This window comes from Cavia porcellus, unplaced genomic scaffold (assembly GCF_034190915.1).
Source record: "Cavia porcellus strain 051 isolate PalLab524CR breed Dunkin Hartley unplaced genomic scaffold, mCavPor4.1 scaffold_26, whole genome shotgun sequence".
Taxonomy (NCBI): Eukaryota; Metazoa; Chordata; class Mammalia; order Rodentia; family Caviidae; genus Cavia; species Cavia porcellus.
The window spans coordinates 10,541,197-10,556,964 of NW_026947509.1; the positions used below are offsets into that span (position 1 = coordinate 10,541,197).

The 15,768-nt window shown below is 40.2% G+C and overlaps 1 protein-coding gene across 8 annotated transcripts in view; it reads right to left on the reverse strand.

Annotated features, from left to right (window-relative positions):
- Kcnk2 (potassium two pore domain channel subfamily K member 2) overlaps window positions 1-15,768 on the reverse strand; it is a 188,471-nt gene that overhangs the window by 43,805 nt on the left and 128,898 nt on the right. For all 8 annotated transcript variants that reach the window (XM_063236715.1, XM_063236711.1, XM_063236714.1 and 5 more), the window contains 3 exons: window positions 14,235-14,395; window positions 11,569-11,755; window positions 1,134-1,273 (listed from right to left, as the gene is read on the reverse strand). In XM_063236715.1, coding sequence (XP_063092785.1) covers window positions 1,134-1,273; window positions 11,569-11,755; window positions 14,235-14,395 — 488 coding nt within the window. The remainder of the gene's footprint in view (window positions 1-1,133; window positions 1,274-11,568; window positions 11,756-14,234; window positions 14,396-15,768) is intronic.

Sequence of the window (15,768 nt, forward strand, 5' to 3'; positions counted from 1 at the left end):
GACCGAGTATGTGAATCGCAGTTGAGAGTTGAGGGTGCTTCCCCATGGAAGGAAGGAGGGTCCCTGGCCCTCCTGTGGGTTGCATTAGGCATCTAAGATCAGTGAAGATTGTATGACTTGACAGATTCAAAGAAAATGTTCATGGTGAGAAATGGGTATCTTATTCCATTTCTTTTCATTGTATGTTTAAAGATCCTGCACTTGTACCAATCAAAGTTTCAATCCAGATCTCTCTTGGCCTATGAACAGCAAATAATGAGATGGAGGAGATAATTAAAAGAAGACAATGAGCAAGTGGATGGTGCTGATTTTTATGATTTGTTGTTTACTTAAATAATTAGCAAAGCCAGGACTCAGCAGCAAAAAACACATAATTCATTGGAAAAACCTACCTGTGCCACACTCAAACTGGCAGTACTTCTGAACACGTAATAGGAAAGCAAAGTTTAATTTTCAAAAGGGTGAAAATTCAAACTCAATATCTAACATTTCAATTTTCTCAAATTTCATGAATCAAACTTACACCATTTATTCTCTACGTAGACTAGTACAGAATAAGTGAAAAGACAGCTTTCTGAGCAGCTAAAATATGAGCACAGGGGTAAATGGTCATGATGTACATGGGCTTGGAGAGTGTGTGTGTGCGCATGCGTGTGTACAAATACATTTACATAGCCATAAAGGAAGGAATAGTCAAACATACAAAAAAAGTCCACATTAAATAAAAACATTCATTATTTCACACTATAATATTTATGATACGAATATTTTCTGTTAGTTTTACATGATAAAATTCACTTTTGTTCTTGAGAAAGAAAGCCAAACAAGAAAGGATAAATCATGAAAATAATACTTTAAGTTATATTTTTTTGTGGTGTAGATCAACCTCAGTACCTGGCACCTCCCTGAGCATCAGGCACCTAAAAGTATTTAATAAATATGTTTTAAATTAATGGGTTATAACTCATATATTTTCCCACTGTGTCAGACAGTAATTTCACAACAAATACAAATATGAAACATTTCAAATAATGTTCAATACTGAAAAATATGAACATTTAAAAAAAAAAACACTGTAAAACTCTTTCCTGAATTAGCCCACCCAAATGCCTCGCGCATTTCTCAGCTCTCACCTCTTCCTTTGTCTTTTTGGATATCACGCGGAGCCAGTCTCCAATCATGCTCAGCACAGCGGCGAAGTATGCCAGCCCTACAAGGATCCAGAACCACACGACAGGCTTGTAGAAGTCCAGATACTCAATATCGGACCCACCTGTGGGAGAAAAACAAAATGGAACGAAATAACTTCCATTTCCTTAAGGTAAGCAGTCTAGGTGATTGGCAAAAATTATCGACTGAGTTTTGGCTTACAAGACGTAGAAATTGAATATTCTTATTAATTGACCCATGTTCTTCTTCATACTGAATTTCTCATTTTCGCTTGTGGAATTCTTATCAATACTGTTTGGCTACATGTTGTTTTTCTGGTGCTGGAGATGGAACCCAGGGCCTTAGGCATGCTTGGGAAGTTCCCTCCCACTCAGCTTCACCCTCTGCCTCTTGTCAGTTGTTTTAAGAGCAAATTTAGCAAAAATGCTTCATAATGAGACCTTTTTTTACTTCTCCAGGTCCCGATGACTTTTTTTTCACTCCAAGTTTCTTCTTCATGTAAAATCTATCTCAACTAGTCTAACATTTAATTATCTGATGTTTCTCGTTTCTCTTTCTGCTTCTGTACCTGCATTTATTCATTTGCAATGAATTCAGGTACAGATGACATTTTTGGGGAGGGTGTGAATATAACTTAACACCTTTACGTCAATACTAGCCAGCTGATGCAATGCCAAACTGAACAGGAAGTGGGCAATGTTAGTAATAGTTCTTACTGGAAAGTAATGAATACAATAGGTTGATAATAAATGCCAGAGACAGTCTTATGGGTCTTATGGGTCTTATGAGGATTAAACAGCAATTCTCAGGTCACAGTCCTCTCCTTGTTCTGTGAGTTTTCAGAGGAACCCATTGCTCACCAATTTTAATCCCTAGCTCTTATGAAAATATTGGCAGCAAAGTTCTTTTGCTTGACTTTCATCCCTGAGGGAACAATCCCTCAAGAATCTGCACACATTTCAACGTCCTTTCTTCTGGGCACAGGAATGGTGTCCTTACTAAGGTCAATCCCCTCTCTTGAGAAGCTCACAAGTTAACCTGAGAGAGGCTCCTGTAGTCAATGAACCACAACAGAGTAGGAGTGACCGCAAAAGAGGATATATAAGCACCATGAGAGGACACAGAAGAAATTATTTTCACTTCTGGAAGGGAGAAGTTGAGCTTTCAGTAGTGAGCACTGAAATGTGAACTAGTTCAATGTGGAAAGACATAGTATATTTAAAGGATTTTTTAGTAGATACATGAATGGGGGCATCAGACAAGTATATGAGAGGAATATAGAAAGGCAGGTAGTGCCAGAGTAGAAAGATTTGATCCAGACTCACTCACTGGGGAGCATGTAATCCATAATCGCGTTTGACTATATGTGCAGAAAGCTCCAAGGGCAGACAAGGACAGACAACAGGGGATCCCCCAAGAGGCACTGGATTTAAACTGGATTTAAGCTGGGAAATGCCTGCATCTAGGCAGACCTGGAAAGACAGGCATTTCAGAGGGACAGTCTTGGAAAACTGATGGGATACATGGAAAGAAAGGCTCTCTGAGGAGCACAGACCCTCACGATGTAGTAACTAAACAGGTCCAGGAACAGCAATGGGTTTGAAGTGCTTGAAGGAGAAAGGCATGAAGAGGCCCAGCAAGACCCTTTAAAGCATATATGCCACCCAGCAGGGCAGGGCAGGAGGTAAGGATTTCAGAATCAGCAGCCAAGAGATAGTGACCCTTCAACAGGGGTTATGTCTGGGTTCACCAGGTTCACTAACACCCAACCCACAAGTTCAGGAAAATGACCTCTAAACAGCAAGCACTAGTTAAATTCAAACACAGGATACTGAAGATGACATCACTAGAGATATGGGAGACTTTGAGTTACACAGAGACACTCTCAGATATTATAGGGCACAGGTTAAAAAGAAGAGGAAATATTTTTCTATCAGGCAAATCACATGAATAGACACAGCCTTCCCTTGCTTTGGGGACAAATACTAATTCTGGAATACACTAAACAAATGGAATAATTTTGTCTTTAACGTATGATTAAAGCTTTTATTTTGTATGGTATTTTACCTGAAAGATAATTTCTAGCAAGGGTCATGGAGTATCTTGGTTACTTTTCTCTTCATTGCTAAGAGAAAATACCCAACACCCAAAGTTAAAGAGGGAAAGGTTGACTTAGCTCTCAGTGTGCAGATTTCAGTCCATGATAGGTTGCCTCCAAGATAGAGCAGTGTGGTAGAGGGGAGGACAGCAAAAACAACAAGAGGGATTCTCGGTGTCTTTTTACCCTTTGTCTTATTCCGATTGCTAGGATGAGGGGGTGGCCAAACCAATGAGTGGACTGACTGAGTAATCACATACCCTTAACAACAGCATCACATACTGTAGATTCAGCCACCTCTGGAAAAGCCCCGTGACTACATAAGGCTTTGGGGGGACATCTAGACAGAAACCACAACAAGGAAACTAAATGTGTTTCATGATGGTTAAAATCCAGCCCATGGGAGATGTACTTCTACAAGTGCACAGAACTCCTAGAGAAACGTGGGTGGAAACCTGTTATATGATAGGCTCGTCAGAAAGTTCAATTTTTCAAATGTTTCCATTTCAAAGCAACCAAAATGCCATTTTATCCCAAGTACTTTCTCTTTCAGATCCAGAAACTCTTCATCCAAATATTTGTGACTCACTTAACACATAAATTCACCAATATGTTGATTTTAGGAGAGCTAGCTCATGCTCAAGATCACTCTTTATAAGTCTTTTTTATAAACAGGATGTTACAGTTTGCAAAGAGCAAATTAGCTTAATCACTAAAAGGCTTATATATTTGGGTAAAATATTTGACCCACAAGTTTCAGTGGAGTCTAACTCTGGAAAAACTGGTTTTTCTCCTTTTATTTTCATGTTTAAAATAAAATACCAGCAATCAGATGATTTAGGAAAAAGTAATGTGTAAAGGAGTATGGTTAAATGACTCTCAAATCCTGCTCACTTTCCAATACCTACAATTTAGAAATTAATTTCCATATAAATGAATTTACTTGATCCAAAAATCATATTCATATTCACAAATCTTAGAATAACTTGCTAAAAACAGTTGCTAGTTTTATTTTTAAATTAGTCAATTTTTAAAAATTGACTGTTACAAGCCTTAATTAACCACACACATGTCTCTTACTTATTAACCATGTATAATAATTTCTCTGCCCTGGATTGACTTCCTACACCCTCCCTACCACCATCACCACCACTCCATTTTGATTTCTCTTCTTTTTTTCTGAGTCACGGCCTTTAGAGTGCTATAACTTGCTTTTCCCTCCTGTATCCCCGACCAACTGGGCAGTAATAGTTACTCCACTGAAAGTTTTCTTTGTTGTGATAGAAAATAGATTCACAAGTTCTTTCCATTTTAAGAGCTTTCTGGCTGATCTTTATAAGAGAATATAGATAACGTAATAAAAATAGCCAAGTTTATAAACTTGTCCAAGCAGATAAAATGAATCTCTTATGTGACATGTGAGCAGTCCTTTAGAGGGCATTATCTCTCTCTGGGTCTCTTCTCCTCAGTGCTCACCAAAGTGACTCAGGAAATGAAAGTTAACCCTAAAAATATAGCTCAGAAAAGTTTATGATGGCATTTGTTTTAGGAACCAATTTTTTCCCTACAGGGCATTTTCTATGCATGTGCTACAAACAGCATTCGCTACACCCAGCATTAATAAAGATTTTTCTATCTAACGTCCAAGAATCCTTGCTTGAGGGACAGAAGATCCCATGAGCTCATGGCAGGCACCTCCTGAAAAGGACTGTTTCTCATTCTGGTCCTGACTGTTTGCATCACATAATCAATATGCCCATCTCAGCTGATTTATACAATATTCAAATTCTGGAAGACTTGCTGATTACCTGCATAAACAGAACCATTCCACACTAGAGCCCTGGAGGAGGTGGAAGCAGAGGTGCAATCCCACTATGCACATTCCCCTGACTCAGAGCAGGACATAAATGAGACCATCTCTTGTGGATTTAAGCCCTATCCCCAAGTCCCTTAGTCAGTAATAAAGCTGCCGATTTGACCACATCACTCCCCGTGTGTGTAGAACTCAGAGGTTCTGCATGGTTCAAGCAATCTAAACAGTTAGTCTCCCCATTTTATAATAGAGATGCCATAGTCCCAGCAGGGAAGATAACATGGCTGCCTGTAAGGAACATGGGCAGTACAGCCACGCTGGACTTCAAAACACAGCCTGTCTTCACTGAACCCAGAAGGGGCCCATGGCCCTTGCAATCCTGGCTCCTGTCCAACTTATGCTTCATCTACTATGTTATCCATCAGTGCTGCTATAACAAAATGCTACAAGCTGCATGATCCTTGTCTCACTGGAAGCAAGAAATCCAGTATCAAAGTCAGCCACCTGCTCAGGGACATGACAGAAAGTGAAAGCATAGAGACCGGAAGAGGGGTACTAATTGCCCTTTAAATCTCATGGAAAGGGTGCAACCCTCACAGCCTAACAACTTATTAAAGTTTCCACCTGGTCATAACACTAAAACAACTATTGAATTTCAATGTTAATTGGGAAGGAGACAAATATTCAAACCACAGCATCCAGCAAACCATTTTGTCCATACAAACATGGCAGACTCAGTTTAGACTAATAACAGTCCGTCACAGCACCTCCTTCCCCTTAATGGTTCTCCAAGCTACATGTGTATGAGGATGACCACTGTTCATCAGGGGTCTCCGGACCCGGCCCTTTCCTCATTCCAATAGTATCACACAGTCTGCCATATTCTACTCTAAAGAACTTGCCTTTCTCCCTTAAATTTAATTTCCCTTATCTGTGATTGCTTTCTGAATCATGAAATATTTATAAAGAATAAAATGAAAACAAATGTTCTAGTTTTAAAAGTTAATCTAGCCCTCCTGGACTAAGGTTATCCATGTCATGCCCCTCCTCTGTTTTTCTAAAATGGCATATGTACTAGAGAACTTAGATACAGGTGTAAAACTTCATTCTGAAGAAAATTGATATTAGTCAGCTTTACATTAGTATAACAAAATGCCTGAGACAATTAATTTATAAATGAAAAAGGTTTGTTTAGTCCATGATTCTGGAGGGTCCAGCCTGAGATGGAATGGTTCACTGGTCAAAGTGCTAGATGGAAATAGTGGGGACAGTATATCACAGAACCACCACTTGGTTGTTTTGGATACATGGGAAAACAATAGTTTGCTTACTAAAATCTGAATGTTATGATTTGTGTCTGGGTGCCCCCCTCAAGCCTCATGCAGTCATAGAGGTGGCTGAATCTAACATTTGTGATTGATTTGTTGTCTAGCGCTGGTATTGGTGGTGTGAGTGCTGCACCCGCCCAGGGTGGGAATCAGAATACAATGCAAGGGCAGGAAGGTGGTGGGATTTTTCTTCTTTTGCCCTGTTTGCTCTCATTGTTTGTGACCACCATAAACAGCTGCCCCTCAGCCACACCATCCTGCCTTGGAGCCAGCTGAGTATGGACTGAAACTTCCAAAAATGTAAGCTAAATAAACCATGCCTTGCTTCACTTTGGACATTTTGTCTCAACGATGAGAAAAAGTAACTGAGACAGAATTTAGTAGCACAGGAGTAGGGTCATTGCTGTGACTATACCTGACCATGTGGTTCAAGAGCCTTTGGGGATGGTTTGTGGGAAGAATTTGGAAAAGTTCAGAGATGTCACCTGAAACAGTGGTGCTGGAACAGCTTAGGCTGCTCTGTATGGGTGATTCTGGTCAGAGCTCAGGAGACAATAAGGCTAATAGAAAGTCTTCTGCTAAAGATGAGACTCAGGAAGTTTCTGCTGAAAAGAATGATTACATTGGTTGCTGGACTCTAGATGATGAGTGTTATGGTGGGGCAGAAAGTTTTTCTGCATTTTGCTCCTGTCCTGAGACTGAGGTTAAGGGTGGCAGACTGATTAATCTGGCAGAAGAAATTTCAGGGTAGTCAAATGTTGAGGCAGTGGCATGGCTACTGTTGGGGGCTTTTAGCCAGATTTATGTTGTGAACCAAGAGCAAAGAGCCCAGCATGGAGATTTAAAATGTTGTGAGTTTGACCCAAAAGAAAGCTCTAGTAAAGCTGTAGGCTGCAAAGATAGAGGGGAGGTCTCCACTGCTGAGAAGGAAGAGGAAAATAAAAAAGGTAGCCTGGGGGCATAACAGGAAATGATGGTGGATCTCCACCCTTTGTAGCCTCAAAGACTTTGCTTGCAGGAGAAAGCAGCATAGCACCATGTTCCAGAATGGCAGTGGAAGTCAGGAGATTCCAAAATGGCAGCAGCCCTACCAGGTTCCAGAATAGCAGCAACACAGAGAATCTGTTCTTCCAATCAGGTTCAGAGTGCTCAGTGATCCAGGCATTCAATCCCTAAGGCCAAGAGAGGAAACCTTGGCTACTGCTCCAGCTGGCTGCACACCATGTTAGCATTCACGTGGTTTTAGGTGCATAGAGAATGCACATGTTCTAAGGGTAAGACAGCTTCCACCCTAATTTCAAAGGGCCTGGGAGGCCAGGAAGTGTGCCCCTTTGAGGGCAGTGTGTGAAGCTGTGAGTATGAAACCAAAGGTGCAACGGAGAACCTAGAAGTTTGGAAAAGCCAGGAACATGAATTATTTAAGGAAAGCTGCAAGGATTGAGCAGAGTGGACCTAAGAGAGAAGCCATGGGAACTGTAATCACCAGAAGTACCATGGGGGTGGAGTCACTCAAACCCTTTGGATTGCTTTAGATGCTGGATGTGGAACTCCAGGATTTAATGTTTGCCTTTCTGGGTTTTGGACTTCCTTTGGTCCTAATTCTTTGTATCCCCATTTGTACCCTTTGAATGGTGATGTTTATCTTGGAAGTGTTTATCCTTGTTTCATTTGTACAGGTGCTTGCAGCAAAGAGTTGGCCTTAGATCTTGAAAGAGACTTGCAACTTGGACTTTTCAGCAATGCTGGAACTGTTAGGACTTCAGAAGCACCAAAAGATGGACTAAAGTTTTTTGCAAAAAGGATGTGCATGAGTCTTTGGGGGCCAGGGGTGGAATGTTATGGTTTGTGTTTGGATGCCCCACCCAAGCCTCATGCAGCCATGGAGGTGGCTGAATCTAGCATTTGTGATTGTCTAGCACTGGGATTAGTCCTGTACATGTTGTGCTACAGCTGCTCAGGGGCAGAGCCATCATACAACATAATGGCAGGGCGGAGGCATGATTTTCTCTCTTTTGCTCTTTTCACTGTTGTTGCTTGTGGCTGCCATAAAGGCTGCCCCTCAGCCATGCCGCCCATCAGCTGAGTATGGGCTGAAGCCTCTGAAAACTGTAAGCTAAATAAACCTTGCCTTGCTTCACTTTGGGCATCACGTATTTTGGCTCAACAATGAGATAAAAGTAACCAAGACATTGTATTTCCAACAATAACATTTCAAACATAATTCTAAGGCAACTTAAATCTTAATATGAGACATGCACACATTTTTTCCAAGTAAAAAAAGGTGATGACAAATGATTACAGAACTGTGAAAAATCACAAAAAAATTGTAAAGGTCAATGTGACAGAAGAAGAAAAAATTTGCCTAAGCAATCTCAAATTTAAGGAGGATAATAATGTCATGAAATCAGTAACGAATATACCAGATTAACCATAATGGTATAAGTCACTGCACCCTTCCCTAAGCCTGTGCAGCAACTCTGTGTCCAGTGTCCACAGGAGACACATGAGGGATTTCCATGGAACCCCTCCTCCTCCCCCAGGGCAGTTGGTAGTGGCCACCAAAGACCTATAGTCTCCCCAGTTTCAGAGTGCTGACCTCTTCAGGTTAAGTTTCAAAACATTGCTTTTCATCTAAAAAACTGCCAAGTTAAAAATATTTGGTTTTTTTCCTCCTAAGTTTATACAGTGGTCACAAATACAAAGTTATTTTAGGACTCCACCCACATTTTAAAATTTATAATATTTGTGTTTACAGACTCCCAGACCCCAAGGGCACCCAGGGGATTGGTACTGCCCACTGGTTGTTTAAAATGGTCCACGGCATCTGAGGCTTTTGAACTGAAACTATGACTCATCTCAAATACTTGTGTACCCCACAACTGCTACAAGACCTTGTTAATTATATTTATAGAATTGTAGCATGGTCTAAGGTTAATGAATCACAAGTATACTATTCATTATCATTACTGTGTCTCACTTTCTCTTGTATTAACATACTCTGTACTTCTTATACCAATTATGCATCCTCAGAAAGAGGTAGGAAAATGGGTGTTTTAGGACAGAGGCTTTTCTTCTTCCATGAAGACAAAACTGTCTGGAACTCTCTCCATTTAGCTAATTATACAAGGAAAGGTTCTCCAGCAGAATGCCACACCCTCCTTCCCCAGCCTCAGGAGAGAGCACAGTTGTGTATTTCTTATTACTGATCAAAAGCCAGCTTTGCTTATGAAACTGCCTCCAGTCTCCAAGGACACTGTACATTCCCCACAAAGATGGCTACGCCTTAACCTGGCCAACTCACAAATAACAGAACCAAGAAACACCCAGCCTCTAGAACCGCAGAACATACTCTTTTATGCTGAAGATAATTAAGTAGGATGTTCAGGTCAAGGGAGAAAAGTGCACAGTGAGGAAGTCAAAAGCTCTCTTTAAATTATTCTGGGACATTAAATATTGCATTTCTACTGTAACATTCATCACATTTTTCCAACACATTGAACTGCATTTTTTAACCAAAAAAATGATTTAGATTTTGGGAAACTGGTCAGAATGACCCATGATGGACCACTTACTTTCACCACCAATAGTATAATTTATTTAAAATTGGAATTGTAATAATACTATTGGATAATATAACTAGAAAAATAAAATTAAACACATGAAAGTAAGATCTAAGAGATAGAACAATAAAGCAAATGACAGTTAAAATGACACACACACACACATATAATATATAAAACAAATCAAAAAAATGTCAGTAGAAACATATGAACAATAAAGTAAAAATTAGTACCCTAAACTGGGCATAGTGGCACATGCCTATAATCTCAGTGCTAGGAGAAAATGAGACAAGAGGATCTCAAGTTCAAGCCTAGCCATGGCTCAGTTTCACCAACTCAGGGGAACAATGCCAAAAGATAAAACATAAAAATTATTTAGACTTGAGTATGTTGCTTCATGAAAAGGTCCTGGGTTCAACCCCAGTCCAAAACCAAAAAAGAATTAAAAATTAAATTAGTCAGTACATGTTACAATTTGTGTCCCCCAAAGACTCATGCAGTCGTAGGACCCTTTCAGAGATGGTTAAATCCACAGAGTGTGGTTGATTGGTGGTGTAGGGCTGGGATAATGGGTGAGTAACGCTGGGTCAGTCCACTGATTGGACTGGCACCACCCTAATCCCAGGATAAGGGACAGAACATACAATACAGACACAGAAAGAGGCTCGTCTTCTCCCTTGTTGCTTCTGCTGTCTTCGGCCACCGTGAACTGTTGCCCTCTGCCATGTACCACCCTTGGAGCCAGCCAAACATGGACTGAAACCTCTACACACTGTGAGCTAAATAAACTTCTCCCCCTGTAATTTTAGGTGTTGGGTATTTTGTCTCAGCAATGAGAGAAAAGTAACTAAGACAGTACCCTATAGAGACAAGATTTTAAATAGCCAAGGAAGGACCTCTTTTAAGTTTGCAACTGGTTTTAAGACTAAGGCTAGACAGGATCTGAATGGAAGGGTTAAAGATAAACTGAATTCGAGTTCTTGTGTCCTGGAGAAAGAAATAAGATACATGCATTTGGTTTCTGAAATTAAGATAAAAATGTAAACTTCTGAACAAACAACGATGTACACTTTTCTTAGTACAAAAATAAATTCAGTTCCACCCTTCTACTCATCTCCAGAGTCACAGAGCACTGTTTTCCAGGCCACTGTTAAAAGCTATCCTGTGTTCTCATAAAGCTATGCTGAAGTCCCAACCCCTAGGGCCCCAGACTGTCGCCATACATGGAGATGAAGTCCTTGTAGGTGTCATTAGTTAAGTTGTGTGGGATGAAGGACTGATGCCTTTCTAAGCGGAGGGGCCTCCAGACACAGGGACAGATACCAGAAGGATGCCAGGTGCCCCTGGAGGCAGAAATATGAGTGACGTCCCTACAAGCCAATGGTGGTCAAGTACCAAGCCTCCTGAGAACAAGGAAGAATCCTGCCCAGAGTCTCAGAGGGACCCCAGCCCGCAGACACCTCCGCCTCTTGTGGTCCCATGATACAGCTGCCGTAGGCATCGCACACAGACACTGCATTTTCTTACAAAGCCACAGGAGAAATCTAAGCAAGGGACAGTGTTAGACTTTGAGTAAAGACAGTGCCAGTGTGACCTCACCTGCTACGTAGTCGCCAAACCCAATGGTTGTCAGGGTGATGACCACAAAATAAATGGCATCCAGGGCACTCCAGCCTTCGATGTGCTTAAATATGATTGCAGGCAGGGCCACAAAGAGAACACAGCCGAACAGGATGAAGATGATGGTGGAGATGATGCGGATCTTGGTCTGACTGACATTCCATTTCTAGAAAGGGGCGAGAGACAGCAGTCGATTACCGCAGGCTTGCGGGGCTAACTATTCCATGCTATCAGAAGGTGACAGTGATGCTTTATCTCCTTCTACCCCTACTTGGTCATCTTTATTTATCAAGTGTAAATATGACATAAATAACTCAAAACCGCCAAGATTAATAATAATAGTACTTTGCCACTAAATAGCTTTGCAACAAGTAAAATATTTTTCAAAATAATTTCAAAACCACCTTTTCTCTGGGAAGATGATTTCAGATACACATCATTATTTGTGTGACTGAACTACTTTTTAACAATTTCCACCCTACAGGCATACAGTTGATTGAATACTAAACACAATTTATAAATACTTGAGGTTAGAGAGAATGAAAACAGGAACTACATATTTATCAATATTAATTATAAACACTGGTAAACATTAATTATGACACAAATTAAATTAAAATATAGAATTAATGCCATTTATTAGCATATAACATTAACAAAGTCTGCAGTCTGACTCCCACATGAGCCAGGAAAATTGTCTCACTAAAGTAGGAAAAATGCATATTTTATGACAGAAGATGATTTTTTTTTTTTTTTTACAGACAGAGCCTCACTAAGCCACTGGCTTGATCCTGCAATCTTCCTGCCTCAGCCTTCTATAGTGCTGAGATTACTGGCATGTGCCAACCGTACATGGCTGGAGCTTGTCTTCTTATATAGAGTTACAAATGTATGAAATTGCTCCTCTGAACCATCATCTGTTGATCTCAACTGTACAATCAGCAAATCTATGAGCCCCACAGGTGAGGATAAGCCTTCAACAATCCGGAGCCCTATCTGCTCCCAGACCTGCAGCATCTTTACTGCCTCTGACAGTAATAAGCCATCTCCACAATGTGACGAGAAGTGACGTCAGCCTGTGCGCTGTCTACCTGAACTCGGTTTCCAAGGGCTGTAAATCTCTGGCTGGCCCTGTCTTGTGTTCTGCAAAAAGTATAGGTCACATCCTGCGCCAGGAAAATCACTAACTGTTACAGCTTGGAAACGTGTTGGAGATGCAGCTCTATGAGACCACAGGAAGGACAAAGGTGATGGGGTCTCTCTAGTCTGCCTTCCTCACCACCTATGTAAGAGTAAACAGTTCGTGTTCGGCGAGCTTTTGGAATGGTGCTTTGGCATCAAACACTGAATTGTGAGCACTGCCGTGGTATCAGCACAAGGACGATCTTTCTTACAGCAGCAACATACAGGTCACTGAGAAAACATTGGTCAGCACTACGCAGGCAGCCAAAAGGTGCTGGGTGAAGGAACAAACAACTTGGAGTGACCGAGCCACCAAGCTGTCCTCTTGATGAATATAAACCCAGGATGCTTTAGTATCTTCTAAGGAAAGTGCCTTTCCCTCATAAAGGAGCAAAAGTCCTGTTTTGGACCAACTAGGTCTTATTCTACTCTTAACAGGGAAAGTATCGGATGTTAAATATGAAACACGGTTAATGCTAAAACTGGAACAGTAATTTAAATGCAGAAACAATATTTAGTAGTTTTAATTTACCAGTGGAGTTAAGTATGAATATTTTGGGAATGTGAAAATATAACATATTGAATAATAAATGAAATTTATTTAGAACAGTGGTGTAAGTAGAAACAAATGATTTATAATTAAATGTTGGAACACCAATAGTTCCTTTCTCCATACTTTTTTTATAATCATAGGCATATTCTTTTACTTGAAACAAGAATAAAAATACTTTTATTTTATTGATTTTTTTTTTTTTTTTTTTTTTTTTTTTTTTTTTTTTTGGTACCGGGTATTGAACTCACAACCTCACACTTACCAGGCAAAGTGCTTATGCTGCTGAGCTAAATCCCCAGCCCTTGATCTTTGTTCTGTTGCATATAAAACTTGCTTGGCTTGTACTGAATGACAGTTCTTAGACACTTTTCTATCAGTGGCATTTCTGAGTTCAGTTATATGATCACCACCCTGGCAGCTGCTATTTATTATGACCTCCTCCCCAAAGGGGCTACATAAATTTACAATGACATAATCAATGAAAAAGGTGCCAGAGGAATCATTTTTAAATAATAAAATACTGTCAGTCATTTGCTCCCTATGTGCAGGCACCATCAAGGCTGTGGCCCAGCCCAAGCCTCAGGCCTCGTGATACCACCATCCCTGACATGCAGGACGTCTGATGCTGGAGGAAAACCAGCTAGTTCACGAGAACACAGGTAGATGACAGCTATGAAGCTTGAACCTAAGATTTCAGATTTTTTTTCTGTATGCTTTTGCATTTTTCTCAAAATAAGTAATAATTTACTCACCAGATAAGCATAAAATAAAGTGCAATGACTTGCATAGTAATAGAGATGCATATAAACTGTGGTGGAAACCCTGTAACTGAACCTCTCGGCTCTACCACAGGTATAATATTTGAAAATTAAAGAATAAATACATTTAGATAAACATCTACGGTACTCACAGTAAACGTGTCTTCCACTTTGGCAATTCCCTTTCCAAAGATGGTCCCCAGTTGATCTCCAACTCCAGCCAGCAGAAAACCAAAGAGAGGAATTCCCAGTAAGGCATAAATGATACAGAATATTTTCCCGCCTTCTGTACGTGGTGAGATGTTTCCAAATCCTAGAAAAAGAAAAACAAAAACCATTCACTTCTTTGTAAAGGAGCAATCTGAATATCTAACTTCCAGATTGATCATCACAGATTTCAACCAGCTCATAATCTTTTGATAATATTTAATATAAAACACACTTCCAAGGAACTGTTTCATTAATATACAAAGTACAGCTACTGTCCCAATTAAACTTTAATAAAACAGTGACACCTGAGGCGCTACTGTACGCAGTAAAATCAAATTTTCATCCAATCAGCTTCTCTCTCACCAGCACTGATGACCCCATTGGTTATTCCAGCTTTCCCTGGCATTTAGAGTGCATTGGAAAGAATGGGTTGCTTTAATTGAAGAGTATTCAAACACGCTTACATTATTTAAATATTAAAGTTGTAAATGTCTTTAACTTTTTATTCAAGCATGCTCCAAAAAACACTAAGTGAGAACTTTTATCTTAAGTTCTGAAACTTCTGAAGCCCTTCCAGTTTTGTGCAAGGCTGTCTGCTTCTTAGCATCCAGGCAATGGGCCTTTGCTGACTGGGCAGTAACAGGAATATGCCCCTCACACAAGGGTAAAGAAACCCACAAGCTGCCTCTTTGCTAGACAATCCCCTCACTGCTCTTCAGTTTAAATTAATCAGAAACTTTAATTCTAATTTTATTTTATACTAACAGATGGGTAAGTGTTTTGAGATTGGCTTTGGATTGTTGTTTCCTAATTTTTTGAGTATTTTAATCAGAAATTACAGCCTGTAGGATTTTTGCCTTTTGAAATCTAGTGAGATTTTCTTTGCAGATTTACCATGGCTCCATTCTGTAATTGTTTTACCATTATTTGAAAAGAATCTGGGTGCTTTGTTAAGATACAGGGATAGCTTATTTATTTATTTATTTGGTACCGGGGATTGAACTCATGACTCAAGCTTGCCAGGCAGGCTCTTATGCTGCTGAGCTAAATCCCCGGCCCTACGTATTTATATTTGGCTATCTTTAATCCATACTTTTTTTTCTCCAAAACATTTTTACCCTTTGATTCTTTCTTCTCAGTCACTTTGATCTACTGTTAGTTAATCCATCTGCTAAGGGATTATTTTCAAAGTATCTGACAGTCAGGAACTTTTTCCCATGATCCTGTTCCATGTCATGATAGTAGCAATCACATGCCTGTCCTTGTTTCTGAGTGCTGTGTCCTGCACTTTCTGTAAGTAGGTGAAGTTTTTAAGCAACAGAGCAGTCTTGGCCATATTTCCATACTTGAAAGCACAATACATTGTTGGCTTTGTTAGCATTTGCAGGTGAAAGATCCTTTTCAGCCCCAATGGACTCTTAGTTTGAACTCTGGTATAGGGCAGATTCTGGTCCAAGGCACTGGAGCACCTGTGTT